Source organism: Typopeltis vanoorti, chromosome 9 (assembly GCF_054136105.1).
Source record: "Typopeltis vanoorti isolate ZY-2024b chromosome 9, IOZ_Tvanoo_1.0, whole genome shotgun sequence".
Classification (NCBI taxonomy): domain Eukaryota; kingdom Metazoa; phylum Arthropoda; class Arachnida; order Uropygi; family Thelyphonidae; genus Typopeltis; species Typopeltis vanoorti.
This window is the reverse complement of record NC_143557.1, coordinates 72446502-72473246: the sequence shown is the minus strand read 5'-3', so window position 1 is coordinate 72473246 and position 26745 is coordinate 72446502. Positions and strand designations below refer to the sequence as shown.

Here is a 26745-nt window from a genome sequence, read left to right as displayed (position 1 = left end):
TTCTCCTTTGGATCTGCAATCTAAACACAACTGCAAGTTGAAACTGATCTCCCATTTTACATGTGAAGACTTTTTTAACACACACACACACGAGTAAATTATGTTCTTACTATAATGATCTTCTGAAATGCCTTTTTTTTTTCTCTCATAGATAAACATGATAAAGTGAAGGACTTTATCATGCCACAGATGAATCGGTGATATAAGTCAATTTTAGGTTATTTAGAATTACGATCGAAGTAACTAAGACTGTGATGGGAAGAACTGCATGTATTTGGCGGGATGGAAATCCTGCCATCTCCGTACGAGACTGGCTAACGTTTTTGGCTGGAAAATGTTCTGGGCGTCCCAGACCGGATTCGAACTTAGGTCTTTCTACCGAAGCTACTTGCAAGTGGTCCACACCACTTTCCACACATAGTCGCTATAAACGATTATGCATTTGTTTCCTCGTGTTCCGGTGTTTCAACATGTACCTTCAGAATATAAAGGCATGATGCACATTTCTGTTGGTTGCAATCAAGATGCCCCTCTAATGGTCGAAAATGGAAATCACTGGATTAAGATAAGGGGATAAGAGTAGTGTGTTGCATAACCTTTCAGATGCCTACCCCTCGCTGATCGCTTTGGATATCTGTCCAGCTGTTAGCCAAGACATATACCAAGACATAAACGGCATTCTGTGTCATGACATTTGCTGCTCGGTATCCTTCTACTGCCTGTGTAACATGCAGAAATTGAATGACCTTGTGCATCTCTACTTATGACTGTTTCCATTCTACTGCTATGCTGTCACTTAGGGTACGACGATAGTGCCCATATGATCGCATCTGGTGGCTATATGAGGAAACAGAAGATATAAACGTTCTCTTCATCTGTTTGCTGAACTAAATCCCAAACCATTCAAACAATTGTTTTCACCTGTTCCATAAAACTTCAATAGAACTCGTTTTCTAAAGGACCTATCAGTAAAATTCTGGAATGTGTACAATCAAGTCTTACTAAATTTGAAATTTAAATATAACATTTATAAATATTCATATCTCCGAATTTTCCATCTGAGTTGAAAACATTTCAAGCCTCCAATTAGTATAGTCTCACACCAAACGACAAAATTCATCTACCACCTAAAAGCAATGAATGCCCACCACAGTAGACTTCAAATGTACTGCTTGTAGATGTACGGGCACTTAAGCTAGGGGAAATCCGTATTTTTTTGTGGTTTGGGCATCCTAGCTAGAAAATGGTCGTTCTCATTTTTCTGCAGAATGCCGGAAAGAATCAGTTCGCTCTTTTCATTTACTTCTTTTGAAGATTTCTGTAAAATATTTATCCGATTATTAGCTAGGATCGCTTCTAGTTTTTACTAAAATTCTCAAGGAATTTTTAGGTCAGATAACATTTTAGAACTGTACCTCACCTCACATCCTGAAAAACGTTGGTAAAATAAAATAAAAAATTTACCACGTAAGGAGCTGTGGTAAGCTACCAGTTGAGAGACAGGGTAATTTTCGGTGGTAGGGAACTAGAGGTTCGGATAATAAGGAATACCACGGTTTCTCGCCTATGAAGTATCGTAGCCTCCTGGACTATTAACCCCTTTACTCTCTCCATGCCTGCAAGGAATTAGTCGTGTCAGAACTCTTCCGTCTTGAATAGACATTGTTTTTCTCGTTTTCCGTATTTTCGAATTTTTTACAGGTGGGTTTCTCAACTTTGATATCCATGACTATATTCCACATACCCTTAATTGCTTTAGATTTTCTATAGAATAACAGACTATTTCATTTCGTCCTAGTTTTCACGTTTCTTTTGTTTTTAGTTCGTGGCCATACGTAATTTCAAAAGGGGGATGTTAGGTTTTGTAAAACAAATGGTATTTCATATGTAATATTTAACTATGGAGGCCTGCTTAGCCCTGTGTAAATGGCGTTCATCCATAACGCTAAACTGCCCGAAGAAAGCTGTTTTCATTTCGAATCTAGTCGCTAACTAGAGGAACTTTTCTAACCCTTTATTCGACTGGTCTCCGAGTTAGTTGGTCCCTGCCACCGGCAAGCGAGTTTTTTCCTCCAAAAAGTTTTAAACGATCTGACTGAAATTTATGATTTTTCGAAGCTTACCAGCTTTTTATTTCGCCCTTCAGACCAGTATAAGCTGATCTTCGCCTAAGAAATATCGATCAGTTGCTGGACAATAAAATGGTGATTCCGTATCAAAAATTTCCAAAGCTGTGGCCTCTTCTGCAATATCTTTTCTGCGGTAGGTACTGTAGATGACAGGGTTTTGGGCGTTCTAAAATAAAAGCTATTAACTTAACTAGGAAACAAGTATTCAAGAAATAGTAGATAAATAAAAGATGATGCATTTAAACTGATAATGGAAAACGAACATACCTGTACTTTGAACGCTGGGATAGATTTGCAACTTATCATATTCAGAAAATTAAACTATATAGTGTTCAAAGTAGGATTACTTAAATCTTAGAGGGAAGAAAAGCAGAAATGTTTAAATTTTAGAAGTATTTTAAATGTTTAATTTGAAAGTTGTTTTCGTCGTTTTCTAATCCTTATTCGACTGGTCTCCGAGTTAGTTGTCCCTGCCACCGGCAAGCGAGTTTTTTCTCCAAAAAGTTTCAACTACAGACCTAGTTGAAAGTTTGTAAGTGACTTGCAAAAGGCATTTATCATTGCCTACTTCTATACTAGTTTCGTTAATCTTTATTTGGACATCATAATTTGTCCATCATGGAGTAATTTCAGTAAGTTATCCCGCGAATAAGACAAATTGATATTTTACGTATTATAATATTGTAAAAGAATTAATTACGCTTATAAATCGAACAGATGGTTTGACCTGACTGTCATTCTTCAAGAATGAGATTTCACTTTGGTTAGCCGTCTTCATATGTTCCTTATGCACTTTCCTATAGCTACTTGCAGGGGCACACTAAGTCAATATCCAGTTATTCGCATGGTTGCAACATCCCAAAATTGATAATTTTTAATTAAATAACTAAACAAATAACTTGATGGTCAATAACAAATTGTCAGAAATAATAAGAGAAAACAGACCATTAGAGGTTCGATTCCAGGGCCTTTTTCAGCCCGTTCTCGAATTAATTGATCTAGCCACAGGCTTTTTTTTTTTTAATCGCAGAAACTTTACTCCTGCAACAACTTCGAAAAATCAATCTATTTCAGACAATATAGCAGTTTAGAAATCAGAAAAGACAGACATTTGTCTGCCAAACTTCCCTGAAGTATTGAAATTCGGAGCCCAAAGATTTCCGCCTATTCCCCCTCTAAGAATGCGTTAGTGGAATGTGTGATATATTTTACGATAGCTCTTATTATTCATAGTTTAAATGATGATTTCTCTAATGCATCGGGGGTGGGGGGTGACTGTAAGGCACATCATTAGAAAATCTCGGCTTAAAATCACCTTTGTACTTGAATGTCATTTATGTTTTGAGTTGCGTAAAATTTTGGTTAGTATAAATAATTTTGTGTTTTTCTTCGCCTCCCCCCCCTCAAGCAATGAAATGAATAGTAAATTAATTGAAACGATTAATATGAAATTATACAACAGAAATATCAAATGTTTCGTGCTTAGAAAAATATTTTTGCTTCTTCAGTCGTAAGTGTGCGTTTCACTTCCGTCATTATTTATTATTTGCACTTGTGCCATGGATGCTCCTTTACACATTATGTGCATTTTTAGTTACCATATATCACAAACAGTGTTAAACAGTATTATTATTCATTTTATGAGTGTTATTTCGCCCAGTTAGTAAGTTGAATATACCTAATGTTATACGTCACATTACTATGATACACGTGTGCCTACTAAACGATGCGGCGCGCTGGAAATCAAATCCAAACTTCTCGAGAAAGAATCCGAACGCAATTGCTCTTGACAACGAGTAACAGGTAAATTTATTACAAAAATGTAGGCAATATGTTTTCTCAGAATCTGTCGAAAAAAGGACTCGACTTTACTCAAACAGATGGCCAATCTCTGCTGTCTATGAGATTTCCACAAAAGCTATGGAAAATAGTAAATGAGTGCAAAACCGGAGCAATTCAGTGGAGCCGAGATGGGAAATCCATCATTCTTGATTACTCAAAGTTTCAAATTGAGTACCTCGACAATCAGTTGGATATTTTCAAAACCAGTAATATTACCAGCTTTGTGCGCCAGCTAAACCTCTACGGATTCAAGAAGGTCAGTCATCACAATCATCATGCAATTAATACGGCACAAAATTTCGACATTCATGAATTTCGAAATGAATGCTTTGTACAAGGCCGTCATGACTTGCTACAAAAAGTATCCAGAAAAACAGGTGCTCTAAAATCACGTCTTCCCTACCGAAATCAACCAGAGTGTAGACCCACAGCTACGGCAAGTTCATCACGAATTGCCAGATGTCAGGTTGGTTTATCATTTGCTATAAAACTGTGTCGTCACTTTATTTTTTCAAAACAAGTTACCGATAGTTTTTTTTTTTTTTTTTTTATAAATTTCTGTGAAATGCGAATAGTGATATTTAATCGGATACAAGTTTTTTTAAGATATTTTTAAAACAATCTAGATAAAACAAGCTTGTTTTTACGTTATTCGGTAATGCATGTACAAGACTATGCTAATACTGTATGTGTCTTACACTTTTTTTGATGCATTAATACGTGCGGTGAGCTGGAGTTTGCGTTGAAATAACAGGTCCGCGTATTTTTTTCTTATGGAATTAACTGCTAACGCAAAATTTGATACAGATGTGCGTCTTCATAATAGAATCAATTTTACGCACATAAAGTGTCAATTTTATCGTTATTATATTAATTTCTTACCTATTTAAGAGAAAAAGCTGTATATCACAGCAACAGCAGACTATTCAAATATCTATCTAATGGGAAAAAAAAAACAGTGGCCTTTTTAGTTAAGTTTTGTTTTGCCATTTCAAAAGGCTGTATATTCTCATAAAAGTATTTTTAATAAGGCAATACACGCCAGTAATACTGGTATGTATTGCCTTATCAAAATTACTTTCACTCACTGTATTGTTTTTATTTATTTGTAGGAATACAAAGTACCACATACCCTTAAAAAAGAAAAAAAAGTCAGTGTATGTATCTATCTATGTATGTGTGTGTGTGTGTGTATATATATCTCATGTGGTTGATTTTCCGAGGATTAATATTACTTCTATGTGCTGCACAAAACCAAGAGCATTTTGTAAATTATGAGGAAGTATTTTTTGCTTCTTCTTATGTATAATTACAGTCACTATTATATGAAGCTCATTTTCTGCAGGGATCTTTCTCATTACTAAATACCTAATTATACGAAGGCGGATCTCTCAAATCTGCAGTGCATCAGCTTAATGAAAATCATTACACTGGTATCAAATTAATAAAAATTTCAAATATCTTTAGAAGATTCAAGGTATAACTATGCAAATGAAACAATTTCCTTGGACAGTTTCCAAGGATGCTATAAGAATAAGAAAGAACAACACTGAAAAATCTGCTTGATATCACTAATATTTTTCGTTAGTTTACTAGCTAGGTGAATTCTGCAATTTAATGTTGAAATTCTTCTGCAAAATAAGAAAAAAAAAAAATTATTTTATGTATTGACCTGGAACCACATCCAATTATCTGCAGCACAAAAGTCTTGGACCTTGCACCTTTAATGTGCTCATGATGCTACTGGTAATTAATGCCAAGTTATTCTTTCTCCACCATTTTTGATGCTGCCATGTGATCTCAAGACCTCCAACCCAATCCTAGGGTGCTACCTAGGATCTATATATAACAAAACTAAACTGCAAGATCTTAAGATCTTGCAGTGGGTCTTGTTTGCTCATTTTGTTGTAGTGACTACACAATACCTGTTTATTAAAAACTGTACTTTTGTAAGAAGCCAAAATATTGGATGATAATTAGTTTTAACTATTTTTTTGTCTGTTTCATTCCAATTAAACCAGATGATGATTGAAAATTAATGTTCAATCTTAAATACTTATTCTTCTAATTTTATTTTTTTCCTGAGTCAAGTTCACCTATTAATGTTATGGCAACATGAACCTCCTTGTAGTCAACTCATTTCTTATATAACTTCAAAGGAGTTCATTTCTTGTGCATTTTTCTGCCACTTTAAGGGTCTAACATCCATCTGTGAAGCTTTCAATTACATCACCCTTCTTTTCTCTGTACCCTACGATTTTACAGACCACATTCTCTTGGCCTACCTCAAAACTGAAATTCAAAGCCTTGATACTTTTTTTTTTTGTTACCTGCTTCTGAATTCAGGGTTTTCCTCATTTCCCCAAAATTCATGTCATGAGGTCTGTGCATAGTAGTCTAGGTATGGTCTGATCAAAACCTGGACTACTAATGGAACTACCACATTCTTGTTTAAAATGGAACAAAGAAAGCAGTTCTTCATGGCACATGAACTGCCTTTTGTAGTGTATCCCTGGAACTTAAATTCTTATCATTCCAAGATCCCTTTCCTTCTCTGTTTCCTGTAATATAACCTCACCAGTATAATTACTCAGTCCTAAATTCCAAAGTGCCAGAGTTTGCATTTAGGCACATGTTGAACTGTTCTCTTCACTCACTTCCCTGCTCAAATTTCTTTGAAGGCCCTACATCATGCTAAATAATCCTCCCAAACTTAAAAACACATTTTGGATATCTACTTATACAGATTGAACAATATGGACTAAGAATAGAGCCCTACAATATACTTCACTCATCTTTCTCCTCTTAAATTTCTCTGCAATACACAACTCCTTGATGTTTGTCATATTATTATTATTATTATTTAGGCCTTCAAATCCAGTCCCCAATCCACTCAACTAATTATACAAACCCATTTGTCTCAATGTCAGCTTAGCTGAAAGACATGGATGTTTGTGACTGTTAGTGAGAGACCACTACTGTATTTATATGGAAGCCTGAAATGATTGAAAAAGTTTCATGTTTGGTATCTAGAGCAGGTTTCCAGATTATGTAAAGAAATAAAAATATAAAAAAGATATAAAATTCATAAAGAAAATAGAAAAAAATCCATAGTCCACTCACGGTACTAATATTCTAAGGCTACTAACCTTTTGTGAGGTAGGAAGATGTAAAAAAAAAAAAAAAGTGAATTACCAAAGCCTTTGCAAAATCTAGAAATATAACTGTATACATTTCTTTTTTGTCAGTGGCTGTCCATAACCTTACTATAAAGTGTAGCTAAAAAAAAAAAAAAAATCCCTAAACTAACGATTTTTCCACAGAGAATTGGACCATTCGCTTCTTTATATCCAACACCTAATCAACTTTTTCCAGTACCTTAATTATTGCTATTACTGCAGAAATTTCATACTTCTTTTTTAACACCATTCTTATGCAATGGCACGATCTTATCTCTTTAGGATGGAAGGAGGACAATATGATGAATGCAACAAAAGTTTCACTGGTTGTGAAACTTTCTTTAAGCAACAGTCACAAGCACAGTTTTCTCCAGCAAACTTCACTAAATAACAACAGATATAATTATGCATTTTACATAAACTACAAGTTCTCAAAGTACACACATCTTTGATTTGATCACCTCCAATTTCTCTGTCCCTGTCATATGGAGGTGGCAGGGTTTTTACTTCTGGAAACTTGGATTTTTCATTCTGCAGAAGAGCCCAAGTGTCACTATAACATATACACCCCCCCCCCTTTCAACTCTCTCCAGTCAATAACCTCATTTACATTGTTGAATATCATGATTAAAAAAGTCACTAAACCATCCCCACCATCTTCTGCTATAGTCACCTCATTATGAACCCATCAAATTCTTCTCCCATAATCATTTCTTCTATGGATATTTAAACCTGTAGAGAATTTGAAAAAATTCTCTACAGGTTTTCTTTAGACTTTTTAGTTATCTTTTTTTGGTCTACATACTCCAGCTTTCCAAAAATTGGGTAGCATCTGACAAAAAAAGTATTTCACAAATAGCACTATAATAATTAGTTTTCTTTGTATGTTTTATATTTTCACAATCTACAAAAGAAAAAAAAAGGTTATAGATAAAGAAATAATGGGAAGTTTATAAGTTTCCTTGTAAATTTTTCTTCATTTTAAAATATTTATTAAAACTTAATATGATCACATCTGGTCTCTTGTACTTAGATATGGTCATCAGAGTTTGGAGAAAAGTGGAGGTAAGGCTTTAGAGGATAGTAATGGCCAATGAAATGTTTTAAGATTAAAGGTTTTCAGGCTTCAAAATTTGATTGATAGGTGGGAAAGAGGGAGTGTGATGGAAACATAAGTTACTTAAAAGAGTTTTATAGGATAGATATATAGCTGCTGCAGTGCAATTGGAAGAACAATGGAACGTTGCACCCTTCAATCGGAAAAGACTTGGGTTCAATTCTCATCATGATGAGAGGAATCCTTATATGGGCTTTTTCAATTGAAGGTGAGTTAGCCGATCTCATATAGTGGTAACAGGACTTTTTCTCCCAGAAATGCAGGTTTTTCACCTCATGTACAGACAAATCAGCCTTCAGAACACACACAATTTATATAAAAAAATGTTGTTGGTGATGATGGGCATTGATGGTAGTAGTGGAGAGGATGAGATGTATTTAGCAAAGTAGAGTAGTGTGCCCTCCCGTGATGAGTCCTTGGACTCCCTGGAGGTGTCATGTAATAATAATAATACAGATAAATGTGTTGTCAGTTAATAAATTAAGGAAAGGTATGATGAGCATTATGTTGATTAGTATAAGAATCCATGAAGATATCCATAACAACAATTTTAGAACTTCCAAATTCTAAAAACTAAGGTAGCATTTCTTCTTGAGATTACATTTAATAATATTAGTTAAAAACCATTTTGTAGTAAAATTGGTTATATATTAAACATTTTCATTAAGTACACTTCAAGTACATTAATATTATGAAATGCAGAAATGGTGCTTATAACACTGGTATAAACAAATATAAAATATTTCTACTAAATTAGAGAAATCTTGTTGATTACAGTATCTGGAATAAGCAGTAACATGGCATAACACATTCACCTTCTTCAACCATATATCCTTATCTGAAGACCCCCCCCCCAACATACAGATTGTGGGGAACTCTGATTTTTCTGTCATACTGCTATTTTGCCTATGCTTTGGGTATAATTGTTTGAAGATCTGTGCTATTGTTAGGACCAGCTTCAGTCAAGTGCAGCAGGCAGGCTATGTTTTGTCAAGTGTGTTCATTTACGGTTTAACAAAACAAACTTTTTTTCGGAAGTAACTTTATTATTATTATTACCACCCCAAGACCTCATGGAGTCAAAGACTCATCTGGGTGGTCCTTTTATCACACACACACAGCTCATCATACCGTGTTTTAAACACGTTCAAACTCTTTACAGACACCACATTCTCAGGCAAGGCATTTCAATCATTCACAACTCTGCACGAATAAAACCTGCCACTCACTCCCCTACTCACACCCTCTTTATACAGTTTCCAGGGATGACCTCTGGTTCTCCCCTGATCTCCCACTATTCTCTGTAAAACTTCTCCAGCATTCATCCTATAACAACCCCTTACCAACTTGTAGGTATCTATCATATCTCCCCTTTTCCTCCTGTCCACAGACTCTGCAAATTACATCTTCTCAATCTTTCCTCATACTCGACATTCCAGAGGTCAGAAACTACCTTAGTCAGTCTCTCTCCTTTGGACCCTTTCGAATATCTCTTCATCCTTCTGAAAACCCGGTGACCAAATCTGGGCACAATAGTCCATGTATGGCCTAATCAAAGCCTTATGCAATGGAACAAGAATCTCCCTACTTCTACACGTCAGTGTCCTCTGCATCATTCCCAGAAGCCTTTGTGTTGTCTTCACAATTTTGGCGATGTGTCCCCTATTTAGATCCTTATCCATTATCACCCCCAGATCTCTTATTTCCTCTACCTCCAACAATATATTCTCACCAAGCATAAATTCTGCATCCCATCTTTGTTTTCCAAATTTTAAAACCTTACATTTTGTAACATTGAATTCACATCCCCATTTCCATGCCCAATCACTCAATCTATTCAAGTCTTTCTGTAAGGCCACAACATCTTCACTACACTTTATGGTTCGTCCCAACTTTGCATCATCTGCAAACAACTGAATGTCTCCATCCAAATCTTCACATATATCATTAATATACAAGTTAAACAGTAATGGACCTAAAACAGACCTTGTCTGAGGGAATTAGCAGGATGGAGGTAGCAGAGATGAGAATGCTTAGGTGGATGTGCGGTGTGACCAGAAAAAGATTGTTTGAGAAATGACTCTGTGAGGGGAACAGTGAAAGTTATGAACTTAGGAGCAAAGATACAGGAGGCAAGGTTGAGATGGTTTTGTCATGTGATGAGGAGGGAGGACGAATATGTGGGAAGAAAGGTCATGCAGATGGATATGCAAGGGAGGAGGAGGAAACGTGGGCAGCCAAAGAAGAGATGGAGGGAGCTGGTGGAAGAGGATTTGAGGATAAAGAACTTGGATGTGGTTACATCCCAAGACAGGAGGTTGTGGAGGAGACTCAGGAGTGAAGATACAGGAGGCAAGGTTGAGATGGTTTCGTCATGTGATGAGGAGAGAGGACGAATATGTGGGAAGAAAGGTCATGAAGATGGATGTGCAAGGGAGGAGGAGGAGGAAGTGTGGGCAGCCAAAGAAGAGATGGAGGGAGCTGGTGGAAGAGGATTTGAGGATAAAGAACTTGGATGTGGTTACATCCTAAGACAGGAGGTTGTGGAGGAGACTCACCACAAACAGCGACCCTACTTAAGTGGGAAAAGCTGAAGAAGAAGAATGTCTGAGGGTGTCAGAAAGAGAGCGATATTAGTGATGTCAAAACTAACCATGATATCTTTACTGCTTAAAAACTAAATTCTGGATTAAAGATTTGAAGTAGGTTGAATTTTTTATGCATAGTACAGCCACTTAAGAGGGGTAAAACAATTAACAGGTTGATTTTAAAGGTATGGGAATTAGTAGCATCTACTAATGGATTAGTGAGGGTTACTGGGTTTGAGTTTTGTTAATTCATATATTCATGAGGCTTTGGACATTGGAGAGCAAGAACTAAATGGTTTGAGTTTTTTTCTTCAAATTCAGCAAGCAATGAGGTAATGATTTTAAGAAGTCTTAAATGCTTCATTCTGAAATTATAATTTAAAGTTTTTATGTAATGCATTCTCTGGGCAACACATTCATTCTATGATTGTGTTTGCTGGTACTGAGGACCACAGTGGCATTGCCCTTATCAGCTTTGGTAATTATATTTTTGTCTTTGCATAATTTATAAAGCATGGAAAGTTGCTATTAAAGATTTCCTTTAAGTGGACAAACTCACTTGAGGATAGTAATTACGAGGGTGGTCTGAAAAGTTCTCGGCCTTGACCATAGATGGCAACACTATCAACAAGATTTTTTTCCTAAGTTGGTACATCTGTCATAAGCATCAATGTGAAATTGCAAGTCATTCTATAAGTAGTTTGTTTTATATAGCTGTCTGAAGCAAAAGTGTTGTTGGTATCCCTTGAAATGGATAAAATTGAGTATTGTGCAGTTATAATATTCTTTTGTAAAAGAAGGTTTAACACCAAAAAAAATTCATTTGAAGTTCATAAAAGTTTATGGGTACTCCTTTGTTTTCAAGACTTAAGAAATGGGCTGCCGAGTTTAAACGCGGTCGTACCAGCCTTGAAAATGATCCATGTGAAGGACGTCCAAAAAGTATAACAACACTTGGATGACCAGCAAGTCAAAGTGCATGAAATTGCTGAGACTATAGGCATTCAAAAGAACGTGTAGGATATATTTTGCATGAAGAATTGCAAATAAAAAAGAAAAAGCTTTGTGCAAGATGGGTGCCGTGCTTGCTCACAGCAGATCAAAAACACACTCGCATGAAAATCTCTGAACAGCGCTTGGAGCATTTTAACAAGTAAGAATAAAGTGATTTTGTGCATCGATTTATTACTATGGACGAGACTTGGATTCATTATTACACACCACAATCCAAACAGCAGTCAAAACAGTGGACAGAAGCTGTTTGTTCAGCACCAAAGAAGACAGTTGGTTCCATCAGCAGGAAAGGTCATGCATCAGTGTTTTGGAATGCTAAAGGCATTTTGTTTATTAATTATCTTGAAAAGGGTAAAACAATAACCGGGGAATATTGTTCCGATCTTTTAACCAGACTAGATGAAAAAATTCATGAGAAAGACCTGGTTTGCAGAAGAAAAAAATAATCTTTCACCAGGCAATGCACTTGCCCACAAAGTGTTTTGGTAGTAGGAAAATTAAGAGATCTGCACTATGAATTGTTGAAACATCCACTCTATTCCCCAGATTTGGCTCCCTCTGACTTCTATCTGTTCCAAAACTAAAACTCTTCCTCGCTGGTCAGCATTTTCTCTGAATCAAGAGGTGATTGCCGAGATATTTTACAGATCTTACTGAGAACCACTACAGGGATGGGATAATGGTGCTGGAGCATCGCTGGAATCTTAAGGGAGATTATGTTGAAAAAAAAAATTATTTTGAAATTATAAATTTGTTTTTTCATTTTAGGCCAAGAACTTTTCAGACCACCCTCATACATCAAGCCTAATGGCAATATTTGGAGGCATGTTGTGGATGCTACCTGTCTGTAGATACTGCCAATATCAGCCCTCCTCTTCTAAGTGCATGTTTAACATCAGAATTTGAGATGCTGCAGCAAAAGTTGTAGATGAGGATGCCAATGACTGTTCTGTTGAGTTTAAGAGATAGGTTGATGCCAACTTCAAGAGGCCTGAATATGTGAAGCTGAGAATCAGAACTGCAGTACAAATCAATATGACAATCTTTGCAGTTTAAAATATGAAATGCTTCAGCTTATCCAGATGTTGTGCCTTAGGCAGTGATAGCAACTTAACAAGCACACTAGCTGTTCTAGTGATCTTTCATTCTGATCTTGTATTGTCATGTGCTGCTTGTAGAATAGATATTATGGCAGAAGGATAGCTAATTCTATCATAACTTCATTCCTCAAAGATCGGAAGTCTGCATCTTTGACTCAGACAACCATAATTGAAAAGAATGAGCAGAATTCAAAAAATGCTTATCCATACCTTGAATGTTGTATGCAACATACTGTTTCAATTAATAATAATAAATTTTCTTTAATTATTGTTTGGTCTGTTGTCACAGCAAATAAAAAAACTTCTGCTTATTCCAAGAGTGAGTAGAGTTTATAATAGTTTGCTCATATAGAGATGCATACAAATTTTCACATTCATATTGATAAATTATGGAGACTACACCTATGTTAAGAATATTTACTTTAATTTCCTGACGTATCAACCTTCATATTAAGGTTATCATGTGAAAGTGACAAGGATTTGATCAGTCGTTATTCTACTGGGTTGACCTTTAAAAAAAAAAAAAACTATATCAAAGGTATATCTTATTTATAACATGGTCAGAGAACAAATTTATTAATACTTTTATTACAGCAATAATGGTGACCTAATTGATAAGTTAACATAAGTGAGCTAAGATCCTGGATTACTACAGTACTAATTATAATGAACTCTTAAAACAAAAGGTTATGTGGGTATGTGCCATCCATATTCTAGGGATTTTTAGACCACCATTATTGTTAAGATTAGGGTGGTTTGACAAGAATTTCACAGGCCTCTTTAAATTTGCACTCTCATACCATATTTTGGTTGATGTAAACAACAAATGCCTTTCCAGTCAACTCTATGTAGAGCATTCAGGGAATGATCAGAAAGGCTAGATTTACCATGGCTATTAAATTTAACATCATTTATGTTCCTTTTTTCGGATGGGAATTGTTTATCCAGTTTCACCTGCATGAGGCAAATTACAGATGCACCGAATACAGTATACTCCAGGATGGTCAGGAGAGGAAGTGGATCCTTGGAAGAATTGAATGAGATATTTATTTTGCAGGAGGTTTAAAGATGGCAGCATTAAGGTTGTATTTCTGTAGTATTCTATTTATTTTAATATCCTTTTAATGTATGGAATAATTAGTTTTATTGAAATCTAGTTTATTTTTATCATTAAGTGCAGTCTTGTGAAGAATTTTGTTAGCATTTTTGCTGTAGCCATTTTTTAGGAAGGTATTGCTGATAACTTTTAATTCATGTTTGCTCATTGGAGCAAATCTTTAAAGCTCTGTTTTTTCATATGTTAACAACACCTAGTTTTTTTTTTTTTTTGTTTTGTTTGGTGATAATAATTCTTGCATATATATATTGGCCAGTATGTGTAGTCTTATGATAAACAGTGAAGGAAAGACTCCCAGAAGAAACACGTGTGACAAGTATATCTACAAATGGATGCGTGTTCTGACTTTCAATTTCAGTTGTGAATTTTATATGTTCGTGTTGTTTGTTTAGGAGGATGAGGAAGGTGTCTAAAATCTGGTAACCAAGGAAGCCAGATAATGAAAACATTGTCAATGTACCTAAGCCAGACTTTGAGTTTTATAGTAAAGGAATCTAGAGCATGTTGCTCAAAAGCTTCCATATAAATGTTAGCAATTGGGGGGGGGGGGTGTAATGGCAAGCTCATAGCTATGCTTTCTTTTTTGCAAGTAAAAAGTATTTTGCCACATAAAATTATCCGAGTGTAGCACATTGGACAAAGAGCATGATGTCAGGTAGGAATTTCTTCTGCAAAAGAAGAGTTGCATTGATTGGGACATTTGAATGCAAATATGAAATTGATGACAGAAAGTGTTAGTAGCGAGATTGTCATGGGGAAAATGGGTGCACGTTTGAAAGAGAAGGATGGTGAGAAAGAGAGGCGAAAAAATTTACAAAATCAGTGAAAAAGAAAAAGAGCGATTTGAAAACTGTAACGGATGTTAAAAGGGACGAAAGTGAGGTGAGAGTGGCGGAAGGAAACGAAATTGAGAGAACGAATGAAACTAGAAATGGCGTGACATAGAAATCGAAAGTGAAAAAAATCGAAAGAATGGATGATAGCGAAAGTTCGACGCATGTTGGACTGAAAGAACAGAAACAAAGAAAGATGAATGAGTGTGAAAATGGGAAGAATGATAGCGAAAGTTGGACGCATGTTGGACCATAAGTACAGAAACAAAGAAGGATGAATGAGAGTGAAAGTGAGAAGGGGGGGGGGGTGAGAGTTAGAAAGATTGAATGATAGAGAGAATGGGATTCGGAAGTTGAATTGGATTGGATGAGGCAAGAAATGAAATGGATACAGAATGAAATTAAGAAAATTCAGGTAAAAACGATTAAAATAAATAATGATGGAATGAAAGAGTTAACAAAAGATGAGCGTATGGCGACTCCATTATTAAAGGTGTTCTGGAGGATAGAATGCACAAGGTATGTTTTCCAGGTGCTAAAATGAGTAGAGTGATTGAGGCATTGGATATGAGAGCGAGCACAAGAGTTAATAGGTACGAATGATTTGAGAGAGGACAAAGAGTGTGTCAGAATGGATATCAGGAGGCTGCTTAGAAGGATAAAAGAGAATAGTGTGACAGGAAGGGTAGTTAGCATGCTGCCTAGGTATGACTGTGGTGAAATGAGGCAGAGAACAAGGATCATGAATGATATGCTGGCTGAAATGTGTGAGGAGACGGGAGTACGGTTTGTTAATGTGTGGAATGAGTTTGAGGGACGAAGTGAGCTGTATGGGAGCGATGGACTGCATTTGAGTGGCTATGGTGTGAGTCGCTTGGAGAGACTGCTGAAGTAGTCTCTCCAATGAGAATGAATCAGATCGAGTGGGAAGTGATGTGGAAGAGCAGGAGAGATTGAAGAGGTGGTTATGAATGGAGAAGTGAGTGGTATGAGTATAGAAAATGAGAGAATGGGTGTGCAAGAAGAGCAGGGAAACGGGGAGGCTCAGGGTGGACAGAGGTACGCAGCATGAGAAAGGTGGATGCTCCAAGAGGAGGTGAGCATGTGTAGGCAGGAAAGGAATGGGATGACCAGGGATCAAAAGGAAACAGTTGGAATTGAAAAGGGTTTTAAAATGAAAAAGAAGAAAGGGAAATGGCCCCAGTCGAGCATGGAGAGATCACATCGAGTGAGTGGTAGTATCAGTGGAACTAACTGTAGATACAGAAATGAGCTGTTGTGTTTGTATACAAATGCTAGAAGTATAAGAAACAAGGCAGATGAAATGGTTGCACTAATTGCGTCTGTTCACCCAAAGATTGTCGGAATAAGTGAGACATGGTTGGAAGAGGATGACATCCTGACAGGTATAGAGATGGAAGGGTATGATGTGTTTCATGAGGACAGAGGGAGTAAAAAGGGAGGGGGAGTGCTATTGATGATAGAGAAAGAGTTATGTTCATATAAAGTGGAGATGCAAGAGGGAAATAGTGCCAGTGGTTTTGAGGCAGTATGGTGTGAGATAGAGGTGAATAGAATCAAATACTTGGTGGGATGTTGTTATAGATCAGGTAATGTAGATGGTGGTGATAATGAAATGTACAATCAAATTAGCCAAGTAAATAAGAAAAGGATGATCATTATGGGTGATTTTAATTATGGCAATATAGACTGGAATGATGAGATAGCAACTGGAAGTAAAGAAAATGAGTTTCTTGAGTTTTTGAGGGATAACCACCTCAGACAGTATGTAACAGAGGGCACACACGAGGATTTGAGGGTCTTGGATTTGGTCATCTCATCAGAGGATGTAATTGTAAATGAGGTGTCAAATCATCCACCAATTGGTGAGAGTGACCATGAAGTGATTACCTGGGTGGTTGCCAGCAGTGCGAGGACTTCTGTGAGAAAAGGGTATATGTGGAACTACAAGGGAGGGGGGTGATTATGAAGAGCTCAGGAGACAGCTTGCAGGTGTAGCGTGGAATGAGAAGTTAGCTGGAAAAGAGATCAATGCAGCTTGGGGGATTTTCAAAAAACTGTTTAGTAGATGCAATGTCTAAATGTATTCCAAGAGTGAGGTTAAATAAGGTGGGTGTGAGATGGATGAATAAAGAGATTAAGCATGCGATACAGAGAAGAAGGGCATTGTGGAGGCAGCATAAGAGAAGTGGAAATAACCAATTCCATGAGGTCTACAAAGACCAAGCAAGGAGGGTGACTTGGTTGGTGAGGGTAGCTAAAGAGAGGTATGAACAGCAGTTGGCTAATGAAGCCAAAAAGAATCCTAAGGAGTTCTTTCGATATGTAGTCAGCAAAAGAAAGAATAATTATGGAAGGATGACATTGGTTGTAGAAAATGGTATAAAGACAGCTGATGCAGAATGTGTGGTGGAGATACTTAATGAGCAGTTCATAAAGATCTTTCAATCTTGTGAATGTGACTTCATGGAGGGATTGAGAGCAGTTGATGATGGGGAAGAGAGACTGACTGTAGGTGAGCAAGAGGTGTATGGGGAGTTCAGTAAACTAGGTGTTAATAAGGCTGTGGGACTTGATAATATATCACCACGTATTCTGAAAGAATGTGCCAGGGAGTTGACATCTGCCTTGACATATTTTTTTAATATGAGTCTTGCACTCGGTCAAGTTCCTAAGGAGTGGAAGGAGGGAAAGATTGTGCCACTTCATAAAGGAGGTGATCGAATTCAAGCATCAAACTATAGGCCTATCTGTGTGTTAGGTGTTGTGGTTAAGTTGTTGGAGAAGCTTGTGAGAACTAGGATCCAGAGTTAGGTTGATAACAATGGTATTATCTTTGATGAATAGCATGGATTTGCTAAAGGGAGGTCATGTTTTGTAATCTACTTACTTATTACAATAAAGTGACTGCTTCCTTGGACAGAAAGAAAAGGATACACAGTAATATACTTGGATTTCGCAAAGGCTTTTGATAGAGTACCTCATGATAGGTTGACAATCAAACTAGAGCAGATGGGGTTGGATATTAGATTGGTGCATTGGATTGGAGACTGGCTATCTGATAGGTATCAACAAGTTGTGTATGGGGGAGCGATATCCCAGGAAAAGGAAAGTCACTAGTGGAGTGCCTCAGGGGTCTGTTTTAGGGCCATTACTGTTTAACTTGTATATTAATGATATTGGCAAAGATTTCGATGGAGATATTCAGTTGTTTCCAGATGATGCAAAGTTGGGACAAACCATGAAGTGTAGTGAAGATGTTGTGGCCTTAAAGAAAGACTTGAATAGATTGAGTGATTGGGGATGTGAGTTCAATGTTGCAAAATGTAAGGTTTTAAAATTTGGAAAACAAAGATGGGATGCAGAATTTATGCTTGGTGAGAATATATTGTTGGAGGTAGAGGAAATAAGAGATCTGGGGGTGATAATGGATAAGGATCTAAATAGGGGACACATTGGTAAAATTGTGAAGACAACACAAAGGCTTCTGGGAATGATGCGGAGGACACTGACATGTAGAAGTAGGGAGATTCTTGTTCTGTTGTATAAGGCTTTGATTAAGTCACACATGGACTATTGTGACAAGATTTGGTCACCGGGTTTTCAGAAGGATGAAGAGATGTTTGAAAGGGTCCAAAGGAGACTGACTAAGGTAGTTTCTGATGTCGAGTATGAGGAAAGATTGAGAAGATGTAATTTGCAGAGTCTGGTGGACAGGAGGAAGAGAGAGAGGGGGGGGAATGTGATAAAGACCTACAAGTTGGTAAGGGGGTTGTTATAGGATCAATGCTGGAGAAGTTTTACAGAGAATAATGAGAGATCAGGGGAGAACCAGAGGTCATCCCTGGAAACTGTATAAAGAGGGTGTGAGTAGGGGAGTGAGAGGCAGGTTTTTTTCGTGCAGAGTTGTGAATGATTGGAATGCCTAGCCTGAGAATGTGGTGTTTGCAAAGAGTTTGAACGTGTTTAAAACACTGTATGATGAGCTGTGTGTGTGTGTGATTAAAGGACCTCCCAGATGAGTTTTTGACTCCATGAGGTCTTGAAGTGGTAATAATAATAATAATTTGTGAAAAGGGCAGACATTAAAACTGATTAATAAATTACTTATCAAGTGTGATGTCCTTAATTTTGTTTAGAAAGTGTTGTGTGTATTTTATATAGGAAGGGGAATGACTTACCAACTCCTTGAGTGTTGATGCTAGCTTCTTAGACAATTGAGGATGTTGATACCTTCAAATAATGGCTGAAGCAGTACATTCTGCTTATGAATCTTAGGCAAACTGTAAATTCTCAGAGAACGAGTGTTTAGTCACTTCCTTTTCTACGCTACACTTGTGTGAAAAAGGAAGTGACTGATTTAAGTAATTTTACTGTTTTCTTTTTAATACTATTAGTTGGATTGTATTTCACAAGTTGATAAGTGCTGTTATCTGAGACTAATTGATTCATTTTTTCAAGGAAAGTTGTTTGGTTTAAAATTACTGTAGTTGGCTCTAGAAATTGTGATATCTTAACTTGCTTTTAAACTGGGAAATTAAATTATATTCTTAACATGGTTGTAGTCTCCATAATTTATCAATATGAATACTGATCATTGTGTAATATGTCTGCGCGGTTATCCTAGTGGCTTTGCGCTTCGCAGTCATATTTCCCTGGGGAAGGAGTGTCCTGGGTTTGATTCCCGTTGCCAACGTGAGGAGCTTAAGGATTCCTCAGCCATAGCCAAGTTAGCCTGTCTTGGGCGTGGACAGCAGGGTTTTTCCCCCAGTTTATCTAGGGTTTTTAATCCCGCAAGCAGGCAAACTGGCCCCGTGAACACACACGGATCTGCAGCCATAAATACTTAACCCCCCATGAGGGGGCTCAACTCACTCCAATAGGAACGGGGGAGAAAAGGGAGGAAACTCCATATGAATAAAAATAATAATTGTGTAATATCAAAGAAAACATTTTCACATTAGTACAGTTAAAAAGTTAGGAAATAGTTTTCTGCTGCAAATAGGAATGCTCACTGCAATGCCATACAAAGCAAGCCAAGCAAACTTAGAATTTACCATGATAATTATCAGTATATAGTACAATGTGAGGCAATCAGACTTTCTTACTTGATGATTCTTTCAAATCAGTGGCCAAAGTAGCCCTTCAGTAGTCTCATTAAATGAGACTGAATGAATCATTAAAGGAATCTGAACCATCAATTTCTACTAACAGTGCTAGCTGCAAATTAGTACATGTTGTTTCTGAAACAGTTTCTTGTATGTTAGGCTGCTTTGATTTTCATTATATATATCTATCTCATTACTGCTTATTATAATATATACTGTTTATTTCCATTGCTTTATAGTAATATGATTTGTATATGATTTAGTAGATATCCCATTTCTCTCCACACATGTAGTATATGTGATATCCTTCATGGGCATGCATCTACGCTTTAATTAATTAGAGCCATTATCTTCTTCATTTGTGGGTACAGCAGTTCTGTAGGCTGGCCACTACATAGTATATGAGATCAAAGCTAATGGTAAAATGTGAAGAGGCTTCCCGATCAGCCTTCAAATAATCCTGCCAGTCATGCCTGGAGAAATAACGGTATGCAGGGAACTCTGAGGCCATACACTCGCAGGAAACTGGGCTATTCCCTACTATGTGGGAGTAATAATCGCAACTCTCACCCCCCCCCCCCCCTCAATACATATATCATGCTTTGAGGTATCTAACATTGACCATAATCAAGAAAAATCTGCTGCAAAAAAACAACAAAAACATATTCCCCAAGAAACCAAATTCCCATGCAAAATAAGAGAAAAGCTTCATCTATTTCATTAATATTCATGGCTTCAACATTAATGATGTGCACTGTCACCACTTACATGCAAAACTTCCCATTATTTGTTATAGTACTTCAACAACACCAACTGCTGCACTTCTTACCTGATTATTTTCATAAGAAGGGTGATGCATGTACATTTGTCAGATATAACATTCCATAACAAACTGCTCAACCTTGAATCCTTTTTTTATTATCTACTCTGGCTGCTTTTCTGCTGTCCTAATTCTAATACCAATTCTGAATGGTTCTCCACACACTGAAGCCATCATCCACCAGTGTTCACATTCAAATTGACTTGATCTTAATTAATTATTATTATTATTCAGGCCTCCATGGAGTCAAAAGACTCATCGTGGGAGGTCCTTCCTAAGAAACACAAAGTCTACAAGACTAATCGAGGGGGAGGTCCCCCCCCTAAGAAACACAAAGTCTATCATACCACTCCTTAAACTTATTGACCGTTCTCGCTCTCACCACTCCATCAGGCAATGCATTCCATGGTTCAACCACCCTCCATGCAAAGAAACCACTCCTCACCCTCTTGCTCACATATTCCTTTCGTAACTTCCAGGGATGGCCTCTTGTCATCACTCCTTCCCGCTGTTCAACCAAGCGAAATAACTCCTCAGTGTCAACCCTGTCACCACCTCTCAATAGTTTAAAAGTCTCAATCATATCACCTCATCTTCTTCTATCCACCAAACTCTGCAGTCCACATTCAAATATAATATAATACAATTATTGTATTATATAATACAAATAGTTCATCTTTCAACTAAAATACCAAATAATAATTCTTATCATTCTCCCAATAGTGGACATTTTCTTAACCATCTCTCTCCCACTAAATATACTGTGTAGTTCGGCTTTCCTCTTGGTAACTCTGACCAAAACCTTGTGTGCATACTTCCTTTTCTACAGACTTCACACAGCCAATCCTAGCCTCTTGATCTTTTGAGGATGTGTGATTACTATTTCCACTTTTCCAATTCATACACCTCCTTTAAGTAAATAACTGAAATAATCCTTGCAGTTGGATTAATCTTTATCCCTGACTCCACACAACCCTAACCATTATTCAAACCCAGGTTATCCATGTGTGCCAAAGTGGTCCATGATTAAAAATTCAGCATATTTGAAATGGAACAAGTCCAAAACTCTACTGACTCTCAGCCTATATTATAGCCTGCCAAATCCCTATTAAAAAAAAAAATAATAATAAAATAAATATATAAATGAGAAAAGGCCAGCTGTAGAAATCTTGCTTCCTGCCTAAGTGGCAGCTGAAACCTCTGGTCCTTTGCTAAAGCTGTTGAACAGAACTTCTACCCTTCCACATGACAAAGGAAAATTATCCCACTATATTGCAAACAACTCGCTAAATAACTCCTTTGATCTTTAATCTTTGATACCAATACGTCTATCTCCCTCTGCTGTGCTCAATTCGCACTCCAGAATTAACACCCATCCTGCATTGCATAAGCTGGAATTTACCCAACAGCATGAAAGCAAATCTATATTTAATCCATTCCTAAAAGGAGATAAGTCAGCCATCAAGCTTTTGTCCAATTGTCCTCACCTCATCTTCTCAAAAATAATGCAGATGACAACAGTCAACACTTCATTATGTGGATGTCAACATATACATTAGTGATCACTAATATGAATTACACTGCCCTTGTTCATAGCATTTCTCCTAGAAAACATTATCCCCTTTTTTGGACACAAGCCATGGAAAACTTTGGAGCAATTGATGTGGTTGCTTTAGACATTTCTGGTACATTTTCATCAGATCTTGCATAGATGCCTCCTTATGGTCTGTCCTTAGTGATTAGATTGCAAGTTTTGTACTTTTGCCCTGTACTCTTCCTAATGTATGTTAATAAATCATCTCTCACTAACATCAAATGTTAGCATTGCTGATGTTAATATACACTCCATTCCAGTGCTCAAATAATTTAAGCTTCATCTTCCATAACCAGTATCAAATATTGATCTTAAAATTCTCCAGTGGAATGAGGATAATCTAATAAGCTTCAATGCTTGCCTAAACTCTGTTTTATAGCTTAGGAAAGACTTCAGTTTGCTTACACACTTGCTTTTGATAATCATATCTTTTTTCAGTGGCTTTCACCCACAAAAGGCTGTAATCATATTGTAAATTAGTACCACAGGCATGCTAAGAATATATTTTAAAATTTTTGTATTTTTATTTCTTGCATAATCTGGGAACTCTACTCTAGAGCCTAAACATGGAACTTTTCAGGCCTCCAATAAGCAGGACAGTGGTCTCACATTAGGTGAGTTGGAGAACAGGGATGTTAACTACCCAACTAACCAGGCTGACAAAATCTACATCAGCTTTCTATTCTGGAACTAATTTACATGGTAATCCCATATATATGAGAGGTTGTTTAACCTATAGTACATTAGCACTGTGAACAAGCAAAAAGTTGAGAAGAAGACAAAATTTAACACTGGATTTGAAGTTGAAGATCATTCTCTTTAGAAAATACATTACAGGAAACACTTATATTTTTTAAAGGAGTGAATGAAGAGGGAAAATGTATTCTGTGAAACAGCAGTTAAATGGTAGAAATTTTTTTAACTTGGGTATACTATGTTAAAGATACCAAGCAATTTTATAAGCTAGGTTTTAATCCTTTTTCCCAAGTGAAGCAAACAGACAAATATGTCAAGTTTGCACCTGAATGTAGTTCAAGTCTGAGGCAACTCGTGGTAAAGATGGAGCAAGCTCTGATCACTTTCCTTAGTATTTCCCCCTAATGCAAAGCACATCCCCTTGCAGAGATGTATGATGCTATGCATTAAAGGCAAGGGCCACTACCCAGACCGGTTTCAACCTTTATTGAGGTCTCGTCAGTGGGAGCCAGACCCATAAATGCCAAGGTGTCTGGCTCCCACTGACGAGATTTCAATAAAGGTCGAAACCGGTCTGGGTAGTGGCCCTTGCCTTTAATGCATAGCATCTGCAAGGGGATGTGCTTTGCATTAGGGGGAAATACTAAGGAAAGTGATCGGATCTTGCTCCACCTTTACTACAAGTTGCCTCAGACTTGAACTACATTCAAGTGCAAACTTGACTTACTTGGGAAAAAAGAATTAAAAACCTAGCTTATAGAATTGCTTGGTATCTTTAACATATTTTGAATTGGATTTAAATGGTATTGAATCGAACACAGATTGATAAGAAAATAACTATTTATTAACTTAAAAGCTAATATTTTGCTGGTATTATATCCAGCATCTTCAGAGCACACAAAGTGCACCCAAGTTGTATACCCAAGTTAAAAAAAACTTTCTACATCTTACTCTCATCCTGAGATTTTTATTTAATAAGGTCAAAGTACCTTGTGGCAACTTGTTTAGGTAAAATCTATAAGCTCTGCATCACTTCAACCTTGGCATTTATGGGTCTGGCTCCCACTGACGAGACCTCAATAAAGGTCAAAACCGGTCTGGGTAGTGGCCCTTGCCTTTAATGCATAGCATCATATATCTCTGCAATGGGATGTGCTTTGCATTAGGGGGAAATACTAAGGAAAGTGATCAGAGCTTGCTCCATCTTTACCACAAGTTGCCTCAGACTTGAACTACGTTCAAGCGCAAACTTGACATATTTGTCTGTTTGCTTCACTTGGGAAAAAGAATTAAAACCTAGCTTATAAAATTGCTTGGTATCTTTAATAAAGCAGTTCAATGGCTGCTGCACCTGTTTTAACAGATTTAGAGGAGCATGAAAGAATTATTGATGACTGTGTGAAAAGGAGCAAGGTATAGGTGGATTGATACAGTAAAAAAAGTGCCCTAGAAGACAGAAATATAAGATCTGATAATATTGGAGTCTTGACAGGTAATAGATTGATTTGGAGGAAAATTGTAGATAGGAAGTTAGTAATGATGTAAGTTTTTCATGTAGTACTATCATATCATGTACACACCCTAGAGGGTACATGTCAAGAATTTGATGATGATGTGAAAGGATGCTTTGAACTAGTGCATGATGTCTGTTAATCAAACCTATGGCTCTTGTCCTGACAAGGATGCTATTCAAGATGTGATAATAATGAGTTTTCAATGGTATACTTATGATAATAACAATTATTATTAGATATATATATATATATATATATATATATATATATATTCACAAGAAAAAAAAAATTTATTATTCAGATATTTTGTCCAGAAATTAACAGGCCATCATAAGTGTATTAGCATAATCACAAGGTGAAGCTGGAACAAAGAATGTTAATCCAGTTTACAGAGATAAGCCACATGCCAAAGTGCCATCATACAGGTGGTTACAAAATAAAATGAAATGATAATTAAAGAAAGGTGGAGGAGAAGGAAAACATTTATGAGGCTGACTTTCTCAAATCTTGGCAGTCGATAGGTGGTCATTCTGATTTAAGTTGGGGTGATGCACTTCAGCACTCTTTAAATAATCGCTCAAGCCTAAACTGACACCAATGTAAAAGGTGAATACTGGATGAGAGGATAATGTCATCAGTGTCCACTCCATGCTGAGTAAGGCCAGAGTTTTTAGGTTCATTGTTGATGTAAGATTGGTGTTCTTTTGGTTGGTTTTTCAACTGAACATCCTGTTTGTCCAAAGGATGAGTGGAGGCACTCAAACTGAACCTGGTAAACACCAGAGGGGGGGGGGGGAGAGTGTTTATCTTTCATGGATGGTAACTAGGAGGAGATTTTGTTGATAGGGAAAAATGTAGAAACTAAACTATCTTTTCAGGATCTTTGCAAATGCCTCTGAGATGCTTGCAATGTCTGGGTCAGATTCACGGTTTTTTTAAGGATTCATCTCATGTCTACGATGCACTTAAACTTCTTGAGGTGAAGCCATTCTGTAATATGATGCATTGAATGATGCTTAGTTCTTGTTGGAGGTGATCAGAATTGGAGCAGATAACATGTTCTGTTGAGCAAAGAATTGAAGATGTTTTTTTTTTTATATAGATGGGTGATGAGCTGAATCTTGTATGTAGTGGGCTTACAGTGAACAGATGTATTTCAAAAGAGGTATTGGAAAAGGAGGATACCCAGGAAGGCTAATTTTCCATCCTTTTCTTTTTCCATGGTGATGTTGATGAGTGGATGTAGGTTGTTGAGTGGTTCAGAAAGTTTGTAGAGAGGCTTTGAGTCTGGTCTGGCGAGACTGTCAACATATCATCCATGTAATTTATCCAAAAGAAAGGTTTAAATCGTATTGAGATGAAAAGGGATTCTTCAAGATGCTCTAAGTAGAAATTGGCAAGTGCAGGTGACAAAGGGCTTCCCATAGTGGTTCCTTAAATCTGCTTATAGAATTTTTGCAGATGAAATATGTACATTAATAATATAGGAAAGGATCTGAGACGAACTGTTCAGTTGTTTGCCAATGATGCAAAGTTGCATAGAGCAATAGTTAATACAGATTATGTTAAAGTTTTGCAGAATGATTTGGATAGACTTGGCAAAGGAGAATGGATGTCAGTTTAATGTGGCAAAGCGTAAGGTTATGCATTTGGGAATGAAAAGATTACCAGCTGTGTACCAGATTGATCGAACAGTACTCCAGGAAATTGACAGTCAAAGATTTGAGAGTGTTAGTGAATAAGCAGTTAATGTTTAGAGGACACATAGCAAAAGTGGCTAGAGCAGCTCATCAGATTACTTTGTTACTTAAGAATACTTTGATGAGCAGAGACAAGCAGGTTATTATTCCTCTTTATTGAGCCTTGACAAGACCCCATCTTGACTACTGTACATAGGTCACCAGGGTTTCTTGGTGATGAGGAAGAGAGTATTCAGAGGTGAGTGACCAAGATGGTAGCAGGTCTATGGAATGAACCTTATTCCATATAACTATGTCTAGAGGATACTCTCTGATAACAACTGGAGAGTGTTGGCCAGAGGTACACTGATAAATAAGGCCTGGATGTCAGAAC

General features: G+C 36.9%; 1 protein-coding gene across 1 annotated transcript in view; it reads left to right on the top strand.

Moving 5' to 3' along the window:
- The first annotated feature begins 3888 nt into the window (after positions 1 to 3888).
- Positions 3889 to 26745, top strand: part of LOC150103151 (uncharacterized) — a 55426-nt gene continuing 32569 nt past the window's right edge. Inside the window, exon 1 of the mRNA XM_090397427.1 lies at positions 3889 to 4437. Coding sequence (XP_090253553.1) covers positions 3961 to 4437 — 477 coding nt within the window. The 5' untranslated portion in view covers positions 3889 to 3960. The remainder of the gene's footprint in view (positions 4438 to 26745) is intronic.